General features: G+C 56.8%; 2 protein-coding genes across 8 annotated transcripts in view; one reads left to right on the forward strand and one right to left on the reverse strand.

Annotated features, from left to right (window-relative positions):
• ABHD14A (abhydrolase domain containing 14A) overlaps positions 1 to 24930 on the forward strand; it is an 83147-nt gene extending 58217 nt beyond the window's left edge. Inside the window, exons 1-5 of one of the 7 annotated variants that reach the window (XM_075130628.1) lie at positions 11145 to 11225; positions 21032 to 21302; positions 22495 to 22610; positions 23147 to 23382; positions 23977 to 24930. In XM_075130628.1, the coding sequence (XP_074986729.1) occupies positions 21043 to 21302; positions 22495 to 22610; positions 23147 to 23382; positions 23977 to 24159 (795 nt within the window). In that variant the 5' untranslated portion in view covers positions 11145 to 11225; positions 21032 to 21042 and the 3' untranslated portion in view covers positions 24160 to 24930. Of the gene's footprint in view, positions 1 to 11144; positions 11226 to 11426; positions 11449 to 11896; positions 11961 to 16521; positions 16607 to 16923; positions 17402 to 17426; positions 17885 to 21031; positions 21303 to 22494; positions 22611 to 23146; positions 23383 to 23976 lie in introns of those variants that run through there. The other 6 variants (XM_075130626.1, XM_048857671.2, XM_075130627.1 and 3 more) reach the window with 6 other exon arrangements.
• Positions 5774 to 11188, reverse strand: ABHD14B (abhydrolase domain containing 14B). Its single transcript, XM_048857674.2, has 4 exons — positions 11107 to 11188; positions 9646 to 9882; positions 8739 to 8980; positions 5774 to 6920 (listed from the first exon to the last, which is right to left on the reverse strand). Exons 2-4 carry the CDS (start codon positions 9851 to 9853, stop codon positions 6738 to 6740), a joined length of 633 nt encoding a protein of 210 aa, XP_048713631.1. The 5' UTR covers positions 9854 to 9882; positions 11107 to 11188; the 3' UTR covers positions 5774 to 6737.
• Positions 24931 to 26484: the final 1554 nt, after the last annotated feature.

Raw genomic sequence — 26484 nt, forward strand, 5'->3', positions numbered from 1 at the left:
CGCAAACGAAGGGGACTTTGATGCCCAGGCACTGGAGCCTCCCTCTTTACACTAGACACCCAGTGACAATAGGAAATGGCATTGGTGTAGCTCCTGAAGGCTTGCAGTGGAGACTGGAAAGGGCCCCAAGAGGTCATGAACCTGTCATGAGATGTGACCCACCACTGTAACCGTGTGGCTCTGCAGCCCCCCAGGCCCAGATCCACAAAGGTATTTAGGCTCCTAACGTTCACTGCCATGAAGGAAGTTCGGAGCCTAAATACCACCCCTTCAGAGCCTGGCTGTCGGTGCTGTCATGTTGCCTGACCACTTCGTGGCTGGTGCAGACACATCTCCCCGAGAGCTGATCCCGTCGCGTCTTCCAGACAGCAGCTGCTCCCAGGCTGCTGCATGGCTCTGCTGAACGTTTCTGGTTTCCTGGCTGTCGCATTAGTTTGCTGGCAATACTCATCTTAGCAAAATGGGCCCTATTTCTTCCACTAATCCACTCGTTGGTGCAGCAGGGCTAGGGATCAGGCAGTTCTTGCAGGAGTTCCTCCATGGTTTAGTTGGGGGTTTTCAGCCTGTCCAGGTGTTGCCTTTCCAATGTATATAGATGCCATGGCGGGATGGCCCTGCACGGTTCCCCCCACCTGCTGGAGTCATGGCAGGCAGCGTGTCCTTGGATGCAGTCCTCATAAAATGGGCACTTCTTGCAGAGAGGTGGCAGTTGTGGCTTTGGTTGTTTTCCTTGTGAAGGGCCAGGCTAGTGTTAACATCCCAGTGGCCCAGTATTCCCAGACATATAGGGCTGCAATTGGCTGGGATGGAGACAGCACAGGGGCTGTGAAGATGGGCTCTCACTCCCTGCATTATAGCAGGGGACCACCACCATCCCCTCCCCTTCCCCCCCCCCCCCCCACCCGGCACAGCGTCTCTGCCTCCAATGCTCAGCTGATGGCGGGCGGCAATGTGTTGTCACCCTCCAGTGAAGAGGATGGTGCGGAAGAAGGACCAGGACCAGGAGGACACAGGGCTCTGACATGGACACCGTTACTGCTGAAGGCCCCATGGAGTCACACCAGTCGAGGATCTGGCCCATTGGGTTTTTGTCATTGGGCAAAGGAATGATGGGAGGTGATGGGCTGTCCTGTGCTTGGGTGGGGTGATTTGGAAAGTGATCTCCCTGTGGCTGGCACAGGTACTGGTAATACCCAGCTGGATGCGCTGGGTACTGACCGGATGTGATCTCTGCTGTTGTGTAGAGTTGGCTCCATAATTTGATTGCTTGTGGCTGGTTTTTGCAAGGTTTGTATGTTTCAAATGCAGTTTGGCAAGCGTCCTGATCAGGGCACCTGCAGGGATCAAACGTGAGGCCTTCAGATCTAGGCTTTTCCGCCTGAGCTAGAGAAATGGGGGGGGGGGGGGGGAGGGAAGATGAGGTGAGCTGGCCCCACTTACGTCAATGGCAAAACTGCTGTTGACTTTAATAGGGCAAGGATTTCACCATGTTAGCGACTGCCTCCACACTGTGCCCATGGCCTCGCTGCTAGCGGGGGGCATGGAGCCCCACTGCACTAGCCTCAGCTCTGCAACAGGGTCCCTGTCTGAACTGTGCTTGGGCCCCGCCATGCTGACTCTGGCCACCATTGGCTTGAAGGCCTGCCTTTGCATTTGCCCTCACGCCACCCCATGCAGCCTCCTCCAATGCTTCGTCTTTTGCTGCCCCCACTTTTTAATCTCACTGCTCAGTTTGATGCTCCTGAGCAGCTGCCCTTGGCTGGGCTCTCAGCGATGCTCCAGGAGGCAGGCGGGCCTGTTATGGTGCCACTGTGGTTTCGGAGTGGATTGGAGAGAGAGCTCCTGTGGGGCTGGCTCACTCTGCCTACTGCCACCCCCTCCCCAGGATGTGACTAGGACAGAGGCTGCCCGGGGCGCCTCCTGGTCTGTCCGTTCCATCCCTCCATTTGGGAGACCTTTCCTGATGGCTGTTTGTCTCTGTCTCTTCACATCATGTGTGGGAGGACAGACCTGGTGGGGGGGCTCCCTTGGTGAACACTGGGCCTTGGCCTGGCATCCTGGAGGAGACCCGCTGTGTTGGAGTTGTCGCAATGTGGGCATGTCTCTGCCAGCTTAGCAACACTCCCCAGTTTGCTGTTGCTCGCTCTGCGGTGTCCGGCTACTTTTTCCCCCACCTGTGCCTTTCGAGCGCCCCTGGGGGTGAGCAGTGTGCCCTCGGCACCGTCATCTCCCAGCGCAGGCTTTTCTTCTGTGGGGTCAAGGATGCCCGGAGCCTCCCTGGAGTTTGGAAGTCACCCGTGCAATCGGTGGCTCCCGAGGGGCGGCAATTAAGTGTCTCGCAGTCGCTCCTCCAGGCCTCTGTGCCGCTCCCAACATTCCCCGGTGGTCCAGCTGTGTCTTAGATGCCCCCTTGCACAGCTGCCAGCAGTGGTTTGCCATAGCACTGGCTGTCATGAGCTGCCCGCTGGGCTGTGTTCCAGACTGCTCTGTGAGGAGAACTAGCCTGGCACGGAGCAGGCAGACCTGTGCGAGGGACGCTCCCTGATCCTGCTGGTGACCAACTGGCCTCCTGGTTGCAGGCGCACATCTCAGAGCAGGATATGTCAAGGGATCAGGGTACCCTACCATGCGGTGCTTGTGGCATGCGCCCTCCAGCTGCGCTGTCACATCCCACCGTGCAGCTTCCGTTCTGGCGCCGGTCGGCCATGCGGACCCTAGCGCTGCGCACAGCGGGGCCATGGCTGTGGGGCAGCGGGAGGGTTGGGAGGCTGGTGGACTAATAAATGCTGTGACAGGTCAGTGTGTCTGTGCTTTGGGACAACCTTGGTATTGTTCTTTGTATGCTAGAAGCCCATCAAGCCCACACCCAGGGACCAGGGCCCCATTGTGCTAGGTTCTGTATCCGTAGGAGTCCCTGCCCCAAAGAGCTCACACTCCAAGGACTGGGCCTTGTGATGCAAGTGGGGCGCTGTGCTGCTCTCTAGCATCAATGCACCCTGGGGAACGCGTGCCATCTGCTGGGAGCCACGGATGTGGAGGAAGGAGTGGGCAGGGAGCAGAGGATGAGGAGGGAGGGATGGGTGGGGAGTCAAGAACCTGCAGGGAGGGGAAGGCTGGAGTTGAGTACGTGGAGGGGGCGGGCAGGGAGTGGAGAACGGGCAGCGTTGGACGAAGCTCGCTATCCTTGCTGCCAGCTAGCAGAATGTGCTGCACCGGGAACACGACACTCCCGAGAGGAGAGCCTAGAAATGCTCCTTGGTAATTGGAGCAGTGGTTGGATGCAGGAACGCAAGGTACGGAGCTCACAGCAACACAGAGAGCAGAATGTAAGTGCAATACACAGGAGCCACAACTGCTGCAAAGGGGTAGCCGTGCCCCTGCATGCTCCCACATGGGGACGGCCAGAGCTCTGTGTGCCAGGCCCTTGTCTGAATCCAAATGCACCAGCACATGGCACCACCCTGGGCTACACAGAGCTGGGGCCAGCTTGGGGCTGGTCTGTGTGTGCATTGAGGGTGCAAGTAGTCCTTCCCCCTTCTGCACTGGGGCTGGGGTGTTCTGAAAGGGGGTTGTGGGGGCACAGGCCCATCCCCCTCTGTATCAGCCAGCAGATCTGGGCCACTCCCAGGAACTGGCTCCAGAGGCATTTTAACCCCGTAACCCCTGGGATCTCCAGGCCCAGCTCTCCTGGCTGCACTGGAGACAGCAAGGCCAAGACCATGGCGCTAGGATTGCTGCTTGCAAAGCTGGCTGCAGGTGCCTCATGACGCTGCAGCCACAGGTGTTGCGCAGAGAGAGATGAGACACGCGCCAAGTTCATCCTGGGCAGAAGAGGCCACAGCTCAGGCCAGCTCACGCCAACGCTATAACCAAGTCTGCCAGCCCTGTGCCCGTCTCACCCGCTCCCCTCTGTGCGGCCTTAAAGGGGTAGCACCTTTCCCTGCCTTGCCTTTATTTTTAAAAAATCCAAAATCATTTTAAAAGGCTCAAAATGGAACTGTGATGTCGGGGTTGGACCCTTAATGGAGGTTCACCCCCCAGCAAACCCCCAAATCCATCCTTGCTGAGTTCTACATGGGAGCTCATCTGTGCAGCACCCCCAGGCCTGATCCCTGGTGGGGGTCGCTGGGCACTGCTGGGATACTAGAAATATTACTTGCTGAGTGTTGGAGGTGCCTGGCCCTTCCAGCCAGGCTTGCCCTGACCGCCTATGCCGTAGCTCTGGGAACCACGCTGTCTTGGGGAGCGTCTTCTCCTCTCCGATAGTGATGGGGACATTCGCATGGGCAAAAAGTGCTGGATGGGCAGTCTGCTAGCAACTCCAGTGCCGGAGCAGCCCTCCTTTGCCCTTGTTCTTGAGAGCACCCTCTAGTGGTGGGAAGATGCATTTAATCTCCGTGGCCCATTCAGTCCTTGGCCAGCAAGAACACTGTGAACAACCTCCCCCTAGAAGCAGATGGAGGCCTCCCAGCTCCTGTCTCTTGGGGCCAAGGCACAGCTGCTGCTCTCCCAGGGCTGGATGTGCTTTAGTGCCATGGCACTTCAAAGCCTGTGGCCCTTCCCTCACCCCCTCCATCCCAGGGCTTGGTGGCCACGTGGTCGTGACGGATGCCCATGGCCTGGCCAACGGCCGGCTTGGCTGAGCTGGGAGCAAATCCCCCGCATGGCCTAAGAGGATCAAGCTCAGCATTATCTAGCCTCCTCCTCAGCCATTCAGGGTGTGAGCCGAGCATCAGAGCCCTCCTCCGTCTGGCTGGGCTGAGTGCTAAGGAACCAGGCCAGGTGGCTCTGGAGCAGCCATGTGGCTGGCGGCTTTAGCCTGTGCCCCATCTGTTCAGCTCGGCCCCTCACTCAGTAATCCCCCAGGGCCTTTAAAAGAAGCTATTTGCATTGTTACTCCGGGGTGGGGGGGGAGGGAGGTCACTTGCCATTTTCCTCTTGAGCCAGGGTGAACTAGATCAACCAGCTCCATTGTCCAGAGGCTGATGGGAGAGCAGGTCCCGTAGGAGCAGGGCTGATGCAAAGGGATGTGTACCTCAGGGGCCGCTGTTGGCCACATGCCTCAGCCAGCTGGCTCCAGAAAGGGGCAGGGGATTCCCAAGGAAAGACTGGGGCATGGTGCTAATCTTGCTGCGCCTGGCCCTGGATCACGCTTCCCGAGGGCTGTGCCTGTTTATCCCACAGAGTAGTGCTCCTCCTGCTCCATTATTCTGTGGACCTCTTCACAGGAGAGACTGCCTTTCGGGGACCCCCTCCTCCCTGTAGAGAACCAGTGCTGGAGAGGGAATTGCCATCATATCAAAGGCTCTGGCCATTGTAGAAACTGGGCTTTGCTTGCGGGTCAGGAAATGGGAGTTCTGAGTCCCAGCCTTTGGCTACAGCCACTAGACACACTTCCTTCCTGGAGCTTGGACATCGAACCATTGCTCCTGGTCTACTCCCTAGACAATGCTCTTTTCCAGGGCTGGAAATAGAGCCCAGGAGTTCTGACATCCAGTCCCTTACTCTAACCATGTGACACACTGCCTCTGGAATAATCAAACTGCCCTACACCCTTCCAGCAGCCGACCCCAAGGACTGTTCTGCCCTAGCATGCTGCAGACCCCACTCCCTCTGTCTGCTCTTGCTGGAATTTGAGTCCTCTCCATGTACAACCCTGTTCCTAACTGCCGTGGCTGTGGGCTTCCTGGGAGAGGGGGCCAGGTGTCAGCGCCATGCAGGAAGGAGGAGGTGGGGACTGGCGCAAGGGAGGAAAGCTGCATGGAGACAGAGGCCCAGATCTGAGTTTTATTTGTTCGTGAAGGATTAGGTGCTGTCGCCGCAGAGTTTGGGTGGAAGCTCCCTGAATGATCGATCCCAGGCTGGTAGCAAGTTTGGCCTCCGTGTGGCTCCCAGGGGCTGGGTCGCTCCTCACAAGCCAAGCAGTGCTGCGCGTGGGTGTCAGCATGTGCTCCGGTGAGGCTCACAGCAGGATTAAGGCACATCATTGGGGCTGTGATAGGGCTGAAGTAGCCGGGGGTGCTACAGGTCAGGATTGAGGTGTGCAGCAGAACTGGGGTGGTTGGGCTGGAATTGCAGGGGGGCTGCAGAGCAGGTGTGGGGACACTGGCAGAGCTGGGTGGGGGATAGGGCTGGAGTAGCAGGGAGGCTATAGGGCAGGATTGGGGGCACTGGCAGAGCTGGGTGGAGGCAGGGCTGGAGTTGCAGGGGGGCTGCAGGACAGGATTGGGGGCACTGGCAGAGCTGGGTGGGGGCAGGGCTGGAGTCACAGGGGGGGCTGAAGGGCAGGATTGGGGGCACTGGCAGGTCTGGAGTAGCAGGGGCGCTGCAGGGCAGGAGCAGGGGCATTGACACAGCTATGGAGCTAGGATTTGCAGGACGGGTTTGCACTAGAATGTGCAGCTGGGGAACCTGCCCTCAATACCCCCAGTCTCACCCCATGCTAGTGGCCAGGCAGCTTCGATAAACCTTTCAATTCTAATCATTTTAAAAAGAAGGAAAAGGAGCAAGCACCTGACTGCCAGGAGGGCACCTCTGGCTTCGTGGCCACCATTTGCTAACCCCCCAGTGTGCTGCGATTGTCTGAGATCGGGAAGGAGCCATCAATTAAGTACCCGCTCTAGTGAGAGAAAGAAGCTGTGGGCCCCAGATCCTCCACAGGAGGTGTGCACCAAAGAGCCAGCCATGTGCCTGACAGATCGCGCACTGGAGGTCTGGGGAAGAAAAGAGGCCACTCGTCACTCCAGGCTCTTCAGGAAGTCCAGCAGGCCCAGGTGCCACTCCTCCGGCTTGTCCAGGTAACAGGCATGTCCTGCTCCTTTCAGCAGGAGCACCTTGTGATTGGGGAGGTTCTTGAGGTTGTTCAGGCTTATTTCCCCGAGCTGGGTGTCCTGGTCCCCATACACAATCAGCGTGGGGGTCTAGCAGGAGGGGACACAAGGCACAAGAGCTCAGACAGCGGGTACGGGCGTACTGCTCACTTTGATCACCAGGGCCAGTGGCACAAGAGGGAGGCTAGAACCTGGCAACTCTGGGAGAGTGTATCCCTGCCTGGGAGCTTCACTGGTTCTGAGCATTGCTTCGTGCCCCCCGTGGGTCTGGGAATTTCCTCTCGAATTGAGTTGTTGGGAATGATCCCTTTCTAGGAACCAGCTCCTCAAAGACAATTGGGTGCTTAACTCTCACGGAAATCAGGGCATCTGCTGACCCCCAGCATTCAGACCAACGCTGGAGATGGGGAGCTGGAGCCTTAAGGGGCTGCTGTCCAGAGTCAGGTGAGATGTCAAAAATGGCAAATCATGAAGCTAAAAACCAAGGTGTGTGTTGGAGGGGGATAGAACTGGAGGCTAAAAGCAGGGATGGGCAAAGGTTCAAAGGCTCGGTGCTTGGGCGAGGGTCATGTGATCTGGATGTACCATGGATGTTTTAAATCTGGAAGAATAGGACACATTTTCTTCGGACTATTTGTTGTATTCCTTCACCCACATGCCCAGGCCCCAGACTGTCAGCTGGTGCAAACGGGCCATAACCATAGGGTATGTGACCCAAGGAATTCCCACAGGGTCTGGGAATCCTCCAGCCCTGCATGGTTGCCATGACAGCCCTCCCGCCATCCTGGCTTTCGGAGAAGGGGATGAAAAGGAGGGTCCCGGCGCTCAATCCTGAGTGCCAGAACTGCCCTGAGAGGCTGTTGGCAGAGCAGCCCTGCTCTGTTACCCTGTGCACTGGCCCAGTTGCTGGCTAGCCCAGGATAAAGATGCAGGGGAGGCGTAAAGATAGCATTGTCACTTTGACTCCCCTCCGCCTGCTTGGATGCTGCTTAGGATCTGGTCCCACTGCACAGAGCCCAAGAGAATAGAAACATTCAAACTAATATACTGAAAACCAGCAGCTAAAACGCCCTCTGTGCATAAAAATGTCCCTCCCAGCCCTGCACTTCCCAGGGTTGCACGCAAGGACAGGGTTTCCCAGGGGGGAGCTGGGAGCGACCCATTGCCAGTGGGCTCAGGCTCCCTTTTTTAGCCCTGCAGAATTCAGACCCTACCCCCGGATCACGGGTGCAGGGCTGAGGATGGCTCTTACAGCAGGGTTATTTTAGGAGGGGGGGATACAAGTTCCACACTGGGGGAAAAAGAAGGAACATTTTCTCCAGCAGGTTGATTTTAAAAAAATAAAGGGGGGGCGGGTGGGAATGGTTGAAACTGGTGGGGGCTGGAGCATTAGAACAAGGGCAAACGAGAGGGATCAGTGAGCACAGGGTGAGGGAGGTGGTGAAAGGGGCCTGGGAAATGCAGATTGTCCCACGGGTCTGCCAGCTAGTGAGGGGCCCAGGTCACAAGGGTGTAACACCACTGTGTGAGGTGGGGCTACACCAGGAATGGATGTGGCCCAGCATAAAACTGTGCAGGGCAGCACCTAGGCCTTGAGTCATAAGGCCAGGCTACAGGTGCTGGTTTCTGTCACGCTGATTGTGCTACACGGAGTGCTTTGTCCTGATGGAGCTTGAGTATTACTGCTGGACATTCCCTTTAGTGGGGGCTTGGATTCAGATTCTCCGGTTCCCCCACTGCTCTGTTACACGTCTGCAACCTCGATTCCCTTCACCCACTTCCCGGTGTCTGCCCAGTGCCTTAGCTCTTCCACCCCATCCCCCAGCCTAGTGTTCTCTGCCCCTGCCTGGACACCGGAGTCCCCAACGACAGAGACTTGCCCCTTCCCTGCCAGTCCAGGGGCTGTACCTTTATGCTGGTGTACTGCGTGGCGGGGAACTTCTCGGTGCAGATGGGCGCCACCGGCACGTAGGCATGGACCAGCTGGCTGTGCTGGAAGAGGAATGGGAGCGAATACATCCCGCTGAGGGATGGGCTGATCACAACCACCTGGCCCAGCTGCAGGGCCTCACAGACAGCCTTCAGGAAACCCCCAGGGGCAGGCTGCCCAACAGGAGCCGGAGCTGTCGCCTCCTTGGAATGGCCAAGCCCTGGACCACGTGAGACAAAACCCCTCTGTGTTACGGATATTGCTGGCAGGCCCCTCGCGAGAAATCTGCAGTCCTGGTGCATCACGTTCACTGGGGCCCTACCCCTTCCCAATTCACACCCCCCACATCACCCCAGTTACAGACTTGGGGGGGGCAGATCCTGGTCCCCCAGACAGACAAAAACAGTATAGAGGTGGGCAGGGAGATGGCAATAGTCTGGCCCCTAGTGTCACAACAGGGTCATTCCTCAGCTTTCACTGACAGTATGACTCAGAAAAGGTGCAGGGAGCTACGGAGGGGGCTGGGAGCCAGAACACCTGGGTTCTGCTCCACAGGCCGTGAGAAAATGGCATCTGCTAGTTAAAGGGAAGGACCTGAGTGAGAACACCTGGGTTCTAGTCTCAGTTATGCTGCTGACTCCTGGTATATGTGTGGGTCAGGCATGAAACCTCTCCAAGCCTCAGTTTCCCCATCTGATCCCATATCACAGGGGAGTTACGGGGTATAGGGAATGCTTGTGAAAGCTCTCAGGGGGAGATGCTAGAGCCATGCACAGCGTGAGTGCTCCTATGATGGGACGTTCCTCGCCCGTTCTGTTCTCCCACCCAGCCCCACCGATGGGGCTGTGCATTGAAGGGATTCCTCCAGTGGCCGAGCAGCTGTACCTGGCAGATCGACGGCCACAGCACGGTAGCCAGCATCCGCCAGCTTAGACAGCGTCTGCAGGTTGAGCCAGGTCTCAGATGAAAAGCGAATGCCGTGGAGCAGCAGGACAGATAGCTTGGGGGCCTGCTGGGCCGGATTGGCCTGCCGGTAGAACAGGGTTTGCCCATCCACCGTGATGGTGCCCACCGTCACCTGCGGGGTGGCCATGGCCTCCCTGTTCGTGCTTTCAAGCAGTCCTGAAAGAGACGGGAACCTGGGCTGAGCCCTGTGCCCCCCCAGAATGGACTCTGGGCACAGTCCCTGATCTAGGCACAAAGGACCCTATTTACTTAGCTCTTCACTGCCTCATCTCAATGCTAGTGGGTGGACAGTATAACACTGGGGGTTGCTGTCCATTCACTGGAATGGCCTCATCAGGTACGCGGGGGTGGGGGGGATGGTACACTTGGAAACTTTGTTTTTGGAGGGGGGGATGAATAGGAGATCACAGGGGAATGGGAGAGCAAGTAGCAGTGGGGCAGGCCAGTAGCAACCCAGGAACAGACTGGGCGTGTCTGGGCAGAAATTTAGAGAGAAGACCTATTATCTGATCCAATACCAGTTGGCTAATGAAAGTAAGTGAATGCACTCTTCACCCTTCTACAAAACTGCAATCAGTGGGGCTTCAATCAAATTGACAAGTTAGGATATTCACAGCTGATTTGTGGCAATACTTAGAAGGTAGTATACTGTTCACTGGTGGAACTCACTGCTCCAGGAGCCCAGCAGGTTTTCACAGAGGATCAGACATGTACAATGACAGTGAGATCACGCATTGTTCCCTTAGAAAAGGATACTTGTGGCACCTTAGAGAGCTTATGCTCAAATAAATTGGTTAGTCTCTAAGGTACTCCTTTTTTTTTTTTTTTTTTTGCAAATACAGACTAACACAGCTGCTACTCTGAAACCTGTTCCATTAGAGAGAGGGTTTTAACGAACCCTCCTGAGCCAGGGCATGACCTGCTCAGTGAGCAGGTTCAGGAAGAAACAGCCGCGGAGGGCCCCGGGGCCAACCCTGCAGGGGCGGGGTTGCCCCCAGAGGGCGGGGGGGGGGTGCGGCCCCAGAGGGCGGGGGGCCCCATGGCTAAGGCTGCGGGGGGGCGGGGTTGGCCCCAGAGGGCGGGGGGCCCCATGGCTAAGGCTGCAGGGTTGGCCCCAGAAAGCGGGGTTGGCACCGTGGCTAAGGCTGCGGGGGGGGGGGGGGGGCAAGAGGGCGGGGTTTGGAGCAGCTGGCCCTGGCCTCTGTCTGAGCCAGGGTGCTGGGCTGATGGCCCCGTCGCTCGGAGCCAGGCGGGCTCCCGGCAGCCGCAGCGTCCAGGTCTCTGCCCCAGCTCTGGGGCGGACCGGAGGTGCCCGAGAGCAGGAGCCCTGGCAAAGCAGCTGCCCCGGGCCCTTCCCCAGCAGCGCGCGGGGGGCGATACCTGCCGAGCGGGGAGGGGCGGCCCGCGAAGACCCGCGCTTCCCGGGGTCGAAGGTCGGACAGGAAGCCAGGGCGCGAGCCGTGACGCCAACCAGGGGCGGAGACGGGCCTGGCAACAGGGTGCGAGCGCTGGCCCATGGGCGCGGTGACCCCTAGTGGCTCGCAGGAGACGAGCGGGGGGCAGGAAGGAAATGCACCAGGGCAATGACCTCCCATCTGCACTGGGCTTGCAGCCCTGCGGCTACATCCCCACGGCAGACAGGCCCTGAGAAGAGAAGAGAAACGGAAGACCGCGTTGCATGTTTATTATAGAGGAAGTTTCCTTTATGTAACTCCATGAGTGGTCAGTAGTAGATTGGCTGCTTGCAGAGGGAGGTGTAACTGTTGCCAGCGTTGCATGGGGAGGGTGAATCTTAGCGTTGCCAACTCTTGTGATTTTATTGTGAATCTCACAATACGCTGCTGTGTTATTCTTCAAGCCCCAGCTCCTACTCTTCTGTTGTTTCAGGCGAGTGCCAGCTTTCATTTTCCCTCCACATCCTCCCTCAAAGTTGCAGCCTTGGTAGGAAAATATTATTCCCATAGCAGGGTTCTGAAAAGTTATAATGAGCGATTGCAATGGAAAGAGCTGGTCGCAGGGGGTGCCCTCCTCAGAGGCTGCTGGCCAGCTATGTGTTGGGCTGACGTACACAGGAATGATAGGTAGCCAGTTATTTGTTGTTTTGTCACTGGCTTTGCAGAGGCGAATAATCCAACTGTGAAGAGAAAGAGGGGAGACTTAGCTCTAGGATTTCGCAACGGTTCCAATGTTGTCCAGGAAATGCTGTGTGCCGTGCACAAATATTGCCCAGAAGGGTTAGTGATTTATTTATTTTTTTTGTACAGGGAGCAGGAAAGACTCCAAGTCTGTGTCCCCCAACCTGCACTTCCACATATGTGGGTCTCCTGTGCTGCTTCTATGTGGTTAGCCACGGGTGTCCACCACATACCAGAACTTCCCACACCACTTCTGCATGGCTAGCCGTGGCTATTCCATCTGTCCATGTATCAGGGCCTCCCATGTTACTTCTGGAGTGGGTAGCCATGGGTGCTCCAGGCTGCTGGGCATTCCTTGCTACTCCTGCACCTCCAGCAGTATCTCTGTGGAGCTCATCTCAGTAGTAGCAGCTCACTGCATCTCTGATGCTCTCAGGAATGGGAACAGGAGACTGCTGTGTGAAATTCATAGAATCATAGAATATCAGGGTTGGAAGGGACCTCAGGAGGTCATTTAGTCCAACCCCCTGCTCAAAGCAGGACCGATCCCCGACTAAATCATCCCAGCCAGGGCTTTGTCAAGCCTGACCTTAAAAACTTCTAGGGAAGGAGATTCCACCACCTCCCTAGGTAACGCATTCCAGTGTTTCACCACCCTTATAGCGAAAAAGTTTTTCCTAATATCCAACCTAAATCTCCCCCACTGCAACTTGAGACCATTACTCCTTGTCCTGTCATCTGCTACCATTGAGAACAGTCTAGAGCCATCCTCTTTGGAACCCCCTTTCAGGTAGTTGAAAGCAGCTATCATATCCCCCCTCATTCTTCTCTTCTGAAGACTAAACATCCCCAGTTCCCTCAGCCTCTCCTCATAAGTCATGTGTTCCAGTCCCCTAATCATTTTTGTTGCCCTCCGCTGGACTCTTTCCAATTTTTCCACATCCTTCTTGTAGTGTGGGGCCCAAAACTGGACACAGTACTCCAGATGAGGCAACAACAATGTCAAATAGAGGGGGACGATCACGTCCCTTGATCGGCTGGCAATGCCCCTACTTATAAATCCCAAAATGCCATTGGCCTTCTTGGCAACAAGGGCACACTGTTGACTCATATCCAACTTCTCGTCCACTGTAACCCCTAGGTCCTTTTCTGCAAAACTGCCGCCGAGCCATTCGGTCCCTAGTCTATAGCGGTGCATTGGATTCTTCCGTCCTAAGTGCAGGACTCTGCACTTGTCCTTGTTGAACCTCATCAGATTTCTTTGGCCCAATCCTTAATTTGTCTCGGTCCCTCTGTATCCTATCCCTACCCTCCAGCGTATCTACCACTCCTCCCAGTTTAGTGTCATCTGAAAACTTGCTGAGGGTGCAATCCACACCATCCTCCAGATCATTTATGAAGATATTGAACAAAACCGGCCCCAGGACCAACCCCTGGGGCACTCCACTTGATACCGGCTGCCAACTAGACATGGAGCCATTGATCACTACCCGTTGAGCCCGACAATCTAGCCAGCTTTCTATCCACCTTATAGTCCATTCATCCAGCCCATACTTCTTTAACTTGCTGGCAAGAATACTGTGGGAGACAGTGTCAAAAGCTTTGCTAAAGTCAAGGAACAACATGTCCACTGCTTTCCCTTCATTCACAGAGCCAGTTATCTCGTCATAGAAGGCAGTTAGATTAGTCAGGCATGACTTGCCCTTGGTGAATCCATGCTGACTGTTCCTGATCACTTTCCTCTCCTCTAAGTGCTTCAGAATTGATTCCTTGAGGACCTGCTCCATGATTTTTCCAGGGACTGAGGTGAGGCTGTCTGGCCTGTAGTTCCCAGGATCCTCCTTCTTCCCTTTTTTAAAGATGGGCACTACATTAACCTTTTTTGAGTCGTCTGGGACCTCCCCTGATTACCATGAGTTTTCAAAGATAATGGCCAATGGCTCTGCAATCACATCCGCCAACTCCTTTAGCACTCTCGGATGTGGGGTTCTCTGCTCGGTGACCCCGTCCGGTTCCCTCCGTCTGACCCTTTGATTGAGGGGAAGAGCGAGAGACGCCAGCCCCAGCCGTTGCCGCTGTGGATACCATCATTCCTGTCATCTAGGAGGGGTCCTATAATACATGGGTGTCTACCCCCCCCCTAAACCGCCCACCCCGCAGCCGTGCCCATCTTACCGGGCACTCTCAGGAGAGGGAGGATCGGTGACACTGGGCGCGGCACTGGGTAACTCGAGGGGGTGGAAGACCACGAGTGTCGAGGAAGCCCCCCCGCTCTGGGCCCAGGCTAGCCTGAACACTTCTCCCTCCTGAAAGCTGCTGTGTTATACCTTCTGATTGCGTTGTTTTGTTGCATAGTTGTTTTGTTTCCTTTGGTAATTTTGTAAGCGTTAACAATAAACTTTCTTTCTGTTTCAAAAAAAAAAAAGCACTCTCGGATGCAACGCATCTGGCCCCATGGACTTGTGCTCGTCCAGCTTTTCTAAATAGTCCCGAACCACTTCTTTCTCCACAGAGGGCTGGTCACCTCCTCCCCATGCTGTGCTGCCCAGTGCAGTAGTCTGGGAGCTGACCTTGTTCGTGAAGACAGAGGCAAAAAAAGCATTGAGTACATTAGCTTTTTCCACATCCTCTGTCACTAGGTTGCCTCCCTCATTCAGTAAGGGGCCCACACTTTCCTTGACTTTCTTCTTGTTGCTAACATACCTGAAGAAACCCTTTTTGTTACTCTTAACATCTCTTGCTAGCTGCAACTCCAGGTGTGATTTGGCCTTCCTGATTTCACTCCTGCAAGTCCGAGCAATATTTTTATACTCATCCCTGGTCTTTTGTCCAATCTTCCACTTCTTGTAAGCTTCTTTTTTGTATTTAAGAGCAGCAAGGATTTCACTGTTAAGCCAAGCTGGTTGCCTGCCATATTTACTATTCTTTCTACACATCGGGATGGTTTGTCCCTGTAACCTCAATAAGGATTCTTTAAAATACAGCCAGCTCTCCTGGACTCCTTTCCCCCTCAAATTCAGGTGGTGTGCTCAGCTGTGAGAGCTGGACTCTGTTTGCAGTGAGGTTTGGTTGGATATTGCAGTTGGGAGAAGAGATCAGCTTGCTCCATTCTGCCTGTTTCATTTTAATGTGTCCTGCCACCTTCTTCCCCACAGAGACTGGGGTGGCAGAGTTTGCGTGGGGTCATGGGGAATTGAGGAGCGAAAGAGTGAAATGTGCAAAATGAAGGTTGTACCCCCTCTGCCCTATCGTCTGAACCCTGGCAGTGCTTGCACCTAGGATGGTTTGCATCGCAGCATTGGCAGGGCCTAAGAGCATCTGGGAGTGTGAAGAACAGAAGGAGGCTGGGGATGGTGGCTTTAGAGTAATTACAGTTTGCAGTGAAGCTGTCTTGCTAGGTAAATGAATATAAGCAAAAGTTGTGGGGTCCTTTCCCAGTTTGCAGTGGTTGTCAGCACCATATCAGGTATTTCTGCTCAGCACAGGCAGAGCTGGGTATTTTGTTACATAGCCCTTATTTCAAATGAGCTGAGTCAGGAAGTTGGCACAAGATGGGTCCCTCTACTGCTGGATTCTCCTCCCTCCGCTCCCAGGTTTTTGCTCTGAGGCCTGTTTACTAAGGGAGAGCTGCTGAAGGGTGCTGGGGGCTTGGTCTGGGAGCCTACTGGAGAAATGTAACAGACTTGCTGGTAATTGTTTCATTGATGTGAACAGCTGGTTGAATTCTGGGGTGGCAGAGGGGTGTTTACTACAGCTGAGCTCTAGGAGCCCCGGTTTGGTAGAAAGGAGGGAGCTGGGAAAAGGGAGGGAGCAATACAATAGCAGGGCTGTAGGGTGAGTGGAATGTGTAGCAGTACCTGACAAGGTGGGTTAAGGTGCCGTATGATGGACACGAGGGAGTCTTGAGTTCTAAACCCGACTTTGTTATTCTGCATGCTAGTTAATCCGTGCCTAAATTTCCCCCCAGAGATGACCATTGCTGCTTCCTGGTGGGGTTGTGAGATTTGTGGTTTGCTGTACAGTAGCATTGGGGAACCCTGAGCAAGGTTCAGGGCAGGGCCCCATTGGGCCATGGCCTGGAGGTTTTCTGTAGAGTGCTTTTAAGACAAAGTGGGGGAGTGCAAGGCAGATTTTCCAACAGTGTGTGTGTTATTGGTTGTGGGGAAGATCTGCGGGTTAAAGGGTTGTAAAGAATCACAAACAAAGGAGGGAGGGAGGAACAAGCTCTAGGGATAAAAACAGGGACCTGTTGAAAGGATGGCCAGAGAGGTAGGGCAGGACTAGGGAGACCCCCAAACCTCCCCACTCACTCTGAAGCTCCAGAGGGAGATGAAATCCTTAGAGACCAGGCTCAAAAATCCCCTGAGGACCTGTACAGCCTCACCCTCCAAACCGCCCCCATCGCCTGCCTTTGGAGGGGGGGCCGGGAGGAGGAATAAAGGGGCGCCCCCCAGGAGCCCGGAGGCGGCTGGGGAGGGTGATTTCCCCGGCTCAGTCCTGTCCCAGTCCACCCGCTCAGAGGCTCCCCAAGCGCGCAGAGTGGTGGTTGCTGCAGCTGGGCTAGGGACGGTCCGGTCCGGTCCGGTCCGGCTCTTTGGGGACGGGCGCGGAGCCGTCTGCCCGCAGCTGTGCGTTCTCGCCTTCCCCCGCTAGGTGGGGCTCGAGCCAGGCTGGCGGGGGTGCTTCAGTGCCGCACCAGCCCGGGCGAAGGCGGCGGCGGCTGTCGGGCGCCGCGCAGCAAGGCGGTAAGTGCGTGCGGTCCCCGGGGACTGGGGCGCTGGAGGCGCCTGGCTCCGGCGCGCCTTGGGGAGGCCCGGCCGGCCTGGCCTGGCGGGCAGCGCTCGGGCGCGCTGGCCGAGGCGTGCCGGTAACCAGGGCTGCTGCCCCCCTCGCCCCCTTGAGAGCTGGGGGCGCAGGCAGGCTGGGCCGGGGGCTGGCGATGGCCCCGGTGGAGGGGCGCACAGGCCCGGAGTCGCTCCGGCGCACTGCGATGCTGCGGGGAGGGGCTCTAGCCGTGGGGGCCGGCTACTTTGGAGCGCCGGTGGCGCGGCTGGAGGCGGGGAAGCGCTTGGTAAACAAGGGCGTGTCCCAGGACACTTGGGCAGAGGTGGGCCTGGCAGCCCCAAGCTCCGGCCGGCGGCCCCTGGAACTCCTGCTCTGATGCGCCCGGGTGGGGTGAGGTTTTGTGGGACAGACTCTTCTGCTCTGGTTCAAAGATGCCCAGAAGGGAGCAGGTGACAGAGCGTCTCTCTGCCCGCGAAGGCAAGCATGGCACGCGCGCCTCCACAGCGGATGCCACGCCAGAGCGGCTGGACCAGGTCATCTCGGAGCAGGCCGCCCTGCGTGAAGCCCTGGTCTCCCTCTCACAGGAGCTGTGTAAGCTGGCAAAATGCCTGGAGGAGACGGCTGGCCGGGTGGAAGCCCTGGATGCCAAGGTGGTGACCACGCAGAGCTGCGTGGTGAAGCACGCGGCTCTGATGAGAGAGCTGGCCCAGGGCGGCCTGGAGACAGAGCGCCGGCTGCAAGAGCTGGAGAACAGGGTGCGGGCCCGGAACATCAGGGTCATTGGGGTCCTGGCTGCTGTGGGAGACACAGACCTCATCCCCTTCTTGGAAAATCTGGTGCAGCTTACCTGGGCTTAAATGCGAAGGAAGCTCCTATGCATATAGAAAGCGCGTACCGGCTTCCCATGAGGGAAGCAGGCGGCGGTGCCCAGGTGGATGGTGCTGGCACTGTGCTAATGACCCTCTCCGATTTCTGGGCCCGAGAGAGAATTCTGCGGGCAGCACGGGCCTGCTGCACGACCAAATTCCAAGGCCCCAAGGTCTCCTTCTTCCCCGACCTCAGCCCTGCCACACATGCCCGGCGGCAGCGCCTCGTGGTGCTCAAGCAAGCGTTTGTGAAGGAGGGGGCTCAGGCCTACGTCCTGTACCCTGCCAAACTAAAGGTCCTGTGCCGGGGGCAAACCTATGTCTTCAGAGACTGCACATCTGCAGCCCGCCTGCTGGATGAGATCAGACAAGGTAGTCGGTAGTGGGTGCAGAGAGCAAGGCTGAGCTTAAAGTGAAAGGCCCAGGGCCTGCCTGCTGGTGGGCAGTAAGATGCTGGGGCACTTCTCGCATTGCAGTGCAGCATTGAGTGCTGAGTTCCTTAGGGGCATGCTCAATAAAGGGGAGTCATGTTTGCTCTGTCTGTCATGTGGATGAGCCGCTCAGGTAATTGGGAGCCATGGATGACTGAGGTATGGCATGTCCAAGACAGCGGCTTTCTCCTTGCCTAAAGCCTCCCCTGTTTTTGGTTTTCCTGGCTACAGTATTCTTCCTCCTCCGTATTTGTGTGCTTAGATCGTCAGCTCTTGGAAGCAAGGACTGTCTCTTTGTTCTGCATTCATACAACTCCTAGCATGGTGGGGGCCTCGTCCATAAGTGGAGGCCCTTAGCCCCACCACAATGCAAATAAAAACTGAGTGTTGATGTGCATCATCCAGCAACTATTATGTTTCACCCCAGAAGTGGCTGGATGTCAGTGATGGAGGAAGTGAGCTTCCAATGTCACTTGTAAAGTGCATTGGGGCCCTTCTGGATCAGATGCGTGTCAGTTACCATCACGTTAATTACTTGCACCTTGATGACAGGACAGCTTTCAGCTTGAGTCAGGTAGTGCCTGTGTGGAGAACCTGACCCCATTCAAAGATCTCATTCCCTCTGTGTGTTTGTGCTTCTTTGAAATGCTGTTGGCCAAACATTCAAAGCCCTTGAAAGCAAATAGTGCAGAGTACATGCCCAGCCTCAGGGCTTCCATGCAGCTTGCATGGCTTGCCGTCTGGGGAGGCCTTTGAAAATCTCATCCCTGAGACTTAGCTGCTGCCCACAGGACACAGAGAATAATTGGGGCACCTGGAGGATGCTGGGGCCCCTCAGTGCTGTCTGGGAACAATAGAGTACAGCAAGTGGGGCCCCTCTGACCTTGAGCACTCACCTGTGGCATTCTTCTTATGCACACCAAATTAATTACAGGTTTCAGAGTAACAGCCGTGTTAGTCTGTCTTTGCAAAAAGAAAAGAAGTACTTGTGGCACCTTAGAGACTAACCAATTTATTTGAGCATAAGCTTTCGTGAGCTACAGCTCACTTCATCGGATGTAGCTCACGAAAGCTTATGCTCAGATAAATTGGTTAGTCTCTAAGGTGCCACAAGTCCTCCTTTTCTTTTTGCAAATTAATTACAGAAAGCGTCTCCCAAGCAGCAAGTAGGGAGTTGTTTCTCCTTGCAAGCATGTCTTTGCTTGTGAGCCTCCTGCAGAGCCAACTCTGTTAGGGCCCTTCCATCCCCTCTACGCTGAGCAGGGGAGAATTCCCCAAGTGCAGGGCCTGCCAAGGACTCCAGACAGCACTGAACTCCTTAGGGTGTTATATGGGGCCCCTCTATGCTGGGGGGCAGTGAAGTGCATTGCCCTGTCCATCAAAGGCGGTGTAATGACTGTGCAGGGAGGGCAGCCCAGCCCAGCGTTCTGTTAATCTGCTAGCACTGGCGGCCCAGAGCTCAAGGCTGGCTGTTCTCTCTGGCCGTGCTCTGCCGTGTGATGTGCTGCAACCCAGGGGTTCAGATTTAAAACTCTGCTGTAGAAAGGGCTGGATAGTGCAAGAGATTGAATAATGGGCCACGGAGTCTCGCCAGGGTACCTGCTCAAACCCCGCCTCCGCTGGTGCTTCCTAGCAGGCAGGTTTGTGGATAACTGGCCCCCATGGAGACTGGCCTCTAATTTCTCCCTTATAGCTGGGTCCCTCACACTGGGGCTGGAAAGGGGGAAGCTTTCACTGCTGCGGCACCTGTGCTGTGGGTTAAGGGATGCTGCTGTCTAGGGCCATCGGTCTGATGCCCTGGCACTAAGCCCCCTGTAAGGAGGAGAGTGCCCCTGAAGATGTGCCAGGTGACATGAGTGTGAAGTTTCCTGAATACTGGAACATGCTGGGAGCAGCTCCCTACAGTACCAGCCAGGCGCCTGCAATAACCATAACTGGGGGGGAAGGCCAGTTGGGGGGCCTTTAGGTGCTACTATGTTTGGGGATCTGGAGGGAGTCTGCCACCCATGTCTTGGGATCTGACCCGTGTTTTCTCAGGGCTGTTGCATGTCCCGCGGGTGTGTTGGGGGGTGGGACGGAACATGGAGCTGGGAAGGTTCTGGGCGGTTGGGAGTGATGGGTGGGGTGGTTGTGGGGGCAGCAGGAGGCTTCAGGGACAAAGCAGGGGAAAAGGCAGCAGGGACAGTAAAGGGGAGGCAGGGGGAGTGCCTGGGAGGAGATCAGTGTCAGGGCCTGTGTGGGGGGTGGAGGTGGCATAGAAACCACAGATCCTGGGGAGTGGGTAGGCTGTGAAAGCCACTGTGCGGAGGAGTCCTGCCAGTGCCAGGTGGGCCAGGCTGGACCCCTCTCTGCAAGGGGGCACCTGTTTGTTAAACTCTTCCTCTGTGCAGCGACCCCCCAGCACTAGTTGGTTCCCAGGGGTAAGTGATTTGGGGCAGGGGAGAGGTACAGTGAGGGTGTTGGCTGTTGCTACCTAACACAGTGCAGGTGCTGGGGTCACAGCCCCAGCCCAGGGGGCTCCAGACCAGCCTGCCTCCCTTCGGGCATGACCAGGATGGTGGCTAGGAGTGAGAATGAGGCAGAGAGACCAACACCGGCTGCTTCCCTGAGCCTTAGACAGGGTAGGGCCCGGCCTGAATCGGCCTCTGACCCTGGGCCTGAAGTGTCTCATCCTAGTGACCGTAACACCAGAATTTCTGCGCTCTGCTGCAAACGTCCCCCAAACGTCTCTTCTGGCCTAGGGTCATGCATGAGACTTCGGGGGTAAAGGAAGCCCCATCATTCCCCATCCCCAATAAAAAGCTGGGGGCCAGAATCCACCTTGGTCCCCACCCCCCTGTGGTGCCCTGGTATTTGGGTGGGGAAGGACGCATTCCTGATTGGGAGGTTGCCCTGGGGGATAACTGTGCCACCTTAGTGTGCGTGTGTTGCCCCGGTCAAGTATGCATCCCTCTTCTCCTGGTCATTGCTGAGCCACGAGGTCCCTTGTCTCCTCTTCCATGGCTGGGCCTTGCTGTGCGTGGCGCTGTCTGAGCTGCAGCATGGAGCCGGCACTCAGCTGTTCACCTTCTCTCTCTGCCCCTTTCAGAACGGCTGACGATGGCTTTGATCCGCAACAGACTGGGGCTGCTGGTCCTCGGGGTCCTCGTCACCTTTGTCCTCTACCTGTTGCTCCCTGCAATCCAGCACGAGAGGTTCACGTCCAGGGCAGGCAGCCACAAGGCCCAGGCCAGGGCTGAGGAGAAGGGCCAGCAAGATGTCAATGTCACCGTCCTAACAGGGACCATTGCAGGGAGCCCGTCCATCTTATTCAGAGAAGGCTTCCTGCTCCAGAGAGCTGGGACTCCCAGCCCCAAAAGGTGGGTTAGTCTTCTGGCCACCAGAGCTGGTTCTGGTGTCAGCACTGTGGGTCATCGTAAGCAGTCTATATCCTAGATCAGCTGCCCTAGATCTGTGCTCTTATCTGAGCTCCTAGGATGAGCAGGGTCTGGCTCACCCGGTACGGGAGTGGGAAACTTCCAAGAAAAACCTGGGGCAGGTGATTCAGTAGCTGGTGCTACTCTCTGTAAATCAGCCCTGTATGGTGTTGGGGTTGGGGCAGGGGTGAGAGTAATTTAAAGGACTTACAGGTACTCTGGAGTCCTGAGCAGGGGGCGTGGCCTCAACCAGAAGAGGCTGGACCTTTAAATACCCGGGCCCTTTAAATCAAGATTTAAAGGCCCTGGGGCTCCGGCTGCGGCTGGGAGCCCCGGGGCCTTTAAATCACCCCTGGAGCTACCAGCTGCAGAGGCAGCTGGTAGCCCTGGGGCTCAGGGTCAACTTAAAGGGCCCGGGGCTCCGGCTGCTGCTACCGCTGCGGAGCCCCTGGTCCTTTAAATCACCGCCGGAGCCCAGGGCTAGTGGTGGTGGGGCTCTGGCGGCGCTTTAAAGGGCTTGAGGCTCTGGCTGCTGCAGGGAGCTCCAGGACCTTTAAAGCGCCAGCCTGGGGAAGCTGGTCCGGTCCGGCACAGCATACTGGCTCTTGCCGGTACACCATACCGGCTTACTTTCACCTCTGGGTGGGGGTGAGCTTCCCAGGGGACCCCAAAATGCCCAGTTCCTGACCGCTTGTAGTCACTATATATCCTTTGTCACTCCTTGCAAGACTAGGGATCTTATCCCAGGTGCTCATCCCAAATCTTAATTACTCTTAAATGTCCGTCCAGTTGAAACTGCAGTGCTGGTGTTTGTTCATTTCCTGTCTGACACAGTTTGGTGAGCTCTGAAATAGCTGCTGCGTTCCACCCCAGAGGTGGCTGCACTTCTCCGTAGCGGGAAGTGACTCTCCTATGTGTTCAGCAGGGATCAGCCAAATCTGCTGATCCAGAGGCCACCTTGGATCTACGTAGATAATGGTGACAAACAAAACATAGTGACTGTCATCCTAACAGCCCCAGGCTCTCCTGCTGGTAAACTAGCACCGAAACAGCCTCCCCTGCCCCAGCCACAGCAGGGTGGGTCCCACTTCCCTCCTGGCGGGTGCCCCTCTACCTGCTGTTGTGTCCTCTGCAGGCTGGAGGTGGTTTTTCTGCACGGCCAGGCTTTTACTTCGAAGACCTGGGAGGACCTTGGGACGCTGACCCTGCTCTCAGAGGAAGGATATCGCTCTGTTGCTATCGACCTGCCTGGTAGGAATATGCCACCCACGTATCCCAAGTTAATTTCTGCCTGCAGCGATAGCTCCCGTCTCCCTCTGCCCGCCAGCCAGCTGGCATGTGCCAAAGAGACTGTACAGCCCCATGCCTCTTTAAGTGGTCAGTTCCAGGGAGTCACATGTTCTAGAGATGTTCACTACATACACCATGCTTGTGCCCCTGGATCTGTTCCTCTCCTGGGGGTGCTGCCCGTACGCACTGGGCAGAAGGCTGGGGCTTCGGCAGGGATTTTGATTTTGCGACACTGTTCCACATTGCCCTGGAGATGTAGCAAGACTAGCATATGTGAGTCCTGCTGGCATGCAAACCCAGCACGTCTGCTAATTAACTTGCATGTCCCACAAGAAATCTCTATTGCACTGGCTCCTCGCTGGGGTGAGGCCTGTTGGGGGCGAGGGAGGAAAGGTTTAGGATGGTGAAACCTTTCTCCTGCTACAGGCTCTGGCTCCCCATGCAGACGCCTTTGCCTGGGCCTTCGGGGCAGGCTAACCCCTCCTCCTCCTCCGCAGGCTACGGCAACTCCCCACTTTCCGATTCTGTCTCCACGGAGCAGGGCCGTGTCACCTTCCTGCTGCATGTGCTGAAGGAGCTGGGGATCCAGAGGCCAGTTCTGATCAGCCCGTCCATGAGTGGCCACTATTCCGTCCCCTTTGTCCTAGTACATGGGGCGCAGCTGAAGGGCTTTGTGCCCATTGCGCCTGTGGGGACCCAGGAGTACACGGCCCAGCAGTACCAGCAGGTCCAGGTATGGCAGGGAAGGAGAAGCATCTGGCTCTGGGGCAGGAGACAGAGCTGGTCCCTAGAGCAGAGGCTTCTCAGCTGCTCGGTCGGGGGTGGGGGTAATCAGGGCCTGACTCACAGAGGAATTTGTCCAGTTTTGTGACTGCAGCCCGGAGCTTCTCTAGTCACTGCAGCAATGGCTTGTCAGCCCAGCGTGCTGCAGTACAACTCCCCATCTCAGCTACAGCCTTCTCTGAGGCTAGGAGGCTGTGTGTTTGTGTGGAGGGGAAGATGAAGAGGCTGTGGACCCCACTCCCCGGGGCGCTGTGTGTGGGAAGGGCAGCCCTAGACCCCATGCTCTCTGGGGTTGGGGGGCATGGTCGCAGGCTCCCCAAGGCTCTGGGGTGGGGGTTTGAGCCCCAAGCTCCCAGGGGGCCCTGGGATACACTCTGCCTGGACACCTCTGCCCTGTCTCAGAGCTACACTGCTCTCCAGGTCACTTGAGTCCCTCGTGCCGTGCTCTCGGGGCAGCGCAGGTGGGCGGCGGTCTGTTGCCAGCCTCCCGCTGCTGAGGGGTGGCGAAGGTCTGACGGCTGAAGTTCTCCCTGTCTCTCTGCAGACACCGACTCTGATCATCTATGGTGAGCGCGACTCCGGCCTGGGCGCTCAGTCCCTGCAGAGCCTGCAGCAGCTCCCGAAGCACAAAGTGGTGGTGCTGCCTGACGCCGGCCATGCCTGCTACCTGGAGAAGCCTCGCGAGTTCCACGAGGTGCTGCTAGCCTTCCTGGGCGAGCTGCAGTGAACGTGGACCCACCTGGGGCCGGAGCCTGGCTGCGCTGAGCTTTGGCTGCGTGGCTGGGACGCTGACTCTCTGACCCCGTCATTAAGGGCTGTGGGACTTGTCCGGGGGTGGGGAGTTCTCACCGCTGCCGCCCTCCTGGGTCTCTGATCCTGCGGCAAGTCAGGCTGGAGGAGGTGTGGGAGCCAGGGGCTTGGTAAGGGACTTGTTGGATGTTGTCAGCCTCTGCAGGGTGATGTGCCAGGTGCTGGGATTCTGCCTGCTTAGGGGCATGATTCTGCTGTGTGTGTCGGGAGGTAACCAGCCCCATGCCAGCTTCTGGCTGTGCTCTCCTGTTGCACGATCCTCGTGTTTGTTGTTTTCTCATCCCCCTGCCTTGCCTCTCTGCAAGGAGCCCTCGCTAGGGCCATGAACCGTTGCTGCTGAATGATGGGCTGGTGTGTTCGCCTGAGGGGTGGGGGACAGGCCAGGTGACTTTCTGGGGCTTGTTCCAAAGAGCGTCACTGTAGAGTAGCTGAGCATCTCACTTGGCAGGGGCTGAGGTGCGGCGGGGCTTGGTCCCCACCAATGGCTCCGATGGGTTAGCGGTTGTGTCTGATTGTTGTTTGTAGGGGGCGTTAAATGGGCCCTTTGCCCGCAAAGCAAGGGCCGTTGGCATGTTTCCGGGGGGGTGAATGATTTAACTCCTGGGTGGGTAAGCTGCTCTGACCAGGCCCAGAGGAGGGAGCTCTGTGGAGGAGTCTGGTATGAGACCAATAAACCATTTGTACAGTGCTTTCTGGGTGTCTCTCTGGTGAGGCCATGCCGGGCTGTCTGTGTTTGCCCCCCCCCCCCAGCAGTGGGTAACTCCTGCACCCCGGAGCTGGGGCTTTGAGGTAGGAGGCTGGCTCCTAACTACTGTGCGCCCTGGATGCCACACCAGAGTTTTGTGTCCGTAGCTGCTTTCCTGCGTGCAGTGGCAGCCAGCTGGCTGCATGCAGAGTGGCCTTGGGCGCTCTCAGCTCCACCTGTCCCCTGCCTCTCCTCTAGGACAGGTCCCGGAGCAGCCAAGGGGGCGCTGGCCGCTTGAGCCCATCCTGCAGTAGATGAGCAGAGAGCCGCCCTGCGTGCAGCTCCACGGGCGATGGAGCTGTCGCTGCTGGGTGGGGCGGTGGGAGCTTGGCTCTCTGGGACAGGGACTGTCTTGTCCGGGCAGTGCCTAGGCGAATAGGCCCTGATCCTTCAGGGGGGTCCCTACTAGCAGTGGGGGGACCAATGGCAGCAGTGCACTTGCTGTCTGCACTCACAAACTCCATGGCCCGAAGTATCTCTCTGCTGGTTCTAACCACGGAATACCTCCCTAGTCCATACTGCAGGTCCCCCTTTTCTCTGTTCTCGGGGGCTCGTGGCCTCAGTTGAGTGTTACCACTCCAGAACGTGTTGCAGAACTTCCCTGAACAAACGCAGCCTGTCCAGTGCTGGGACTTCTATCACAGCAAGCCCTGGGCCAGCCAGCCCCCCCCCAGGTGGTGTCTGTCCGTCACCGCAGCTCAGACTTTGGTGGCGAGGGGCTAATTGCCACTTGGTGTTTCTGAACTAGAATGATTCCAGTCTCCTTGCCAAGCCTCCTCCTGGTGCCCTGTCCTGCCCACTACATTCTGTCTGGTTCTGCTAACATTGCAACTCTGCCACTCCAGTAATTAGCCTCTCTGCAGATATTCCAAAGAGCTGGCTAAGAAATCATTTCCCATCCTCCGGGAGCTGACTTTACTGCTCCCCCTCCCTGTTGAATGGAAAGGACAAGTTGTTACCCGGTGAACCCAGCCTCCAGTGAGGAGCTGATCAGACCGATTCATCCCCTGTTTGTGCTATGTTCCACCCCAGACCTGGCTGCATTTTAGGAGGTGAATCTGGCTAAGTCTTATACCATGTCTTCCGAGATGAATCCTGCCCTGGGACCCTTCAGGGTAGCTCTAACTAGCCGTGAGAGGAAGCACTGTGGGGTAAGCTCCCTGCCCCACGGTCCCCAGCAAAGTGGGAGCAGTAGTTCTGAAGGGAAGTCCATGCTCGTCTACTAGGAGCCTTGATCCTCTCCCAAATGTATCAGCGCAAAGCCACTTTTCTTAGGTTGATACTGAATGGGACTCTCTTTGCCACTGTCAGGCAAGGTGGGGTCACTGCGCAGCAATGAAAGTGGTGGCCTTCATGCCAGATATCCCCAAAATGCACTGTATAGATACTCCCCCACATTGCACGCACAGCTTAGCATCTGGCAACTGCTCAGCCAGGCTGTGCAGCAGCGGGGCGGCCCAGCAGTCAGAGCACAGTTAAACTCAGCAGGACGTGGGC

The sequence above is a fragment of the Caretta caretta genome, chromosome 7 (assembly GCF_965140235.1).
Source record: "Caretta caretta isolate rCarCar2 chromosome 7, rCarCar1.hap1, whole genome shotgun sequence".
Lineage (NCBI taxonomy): Eukaryota > Metazoa > Chordata > Testudines > Cheloniidae > Caretta > Caretta caretta.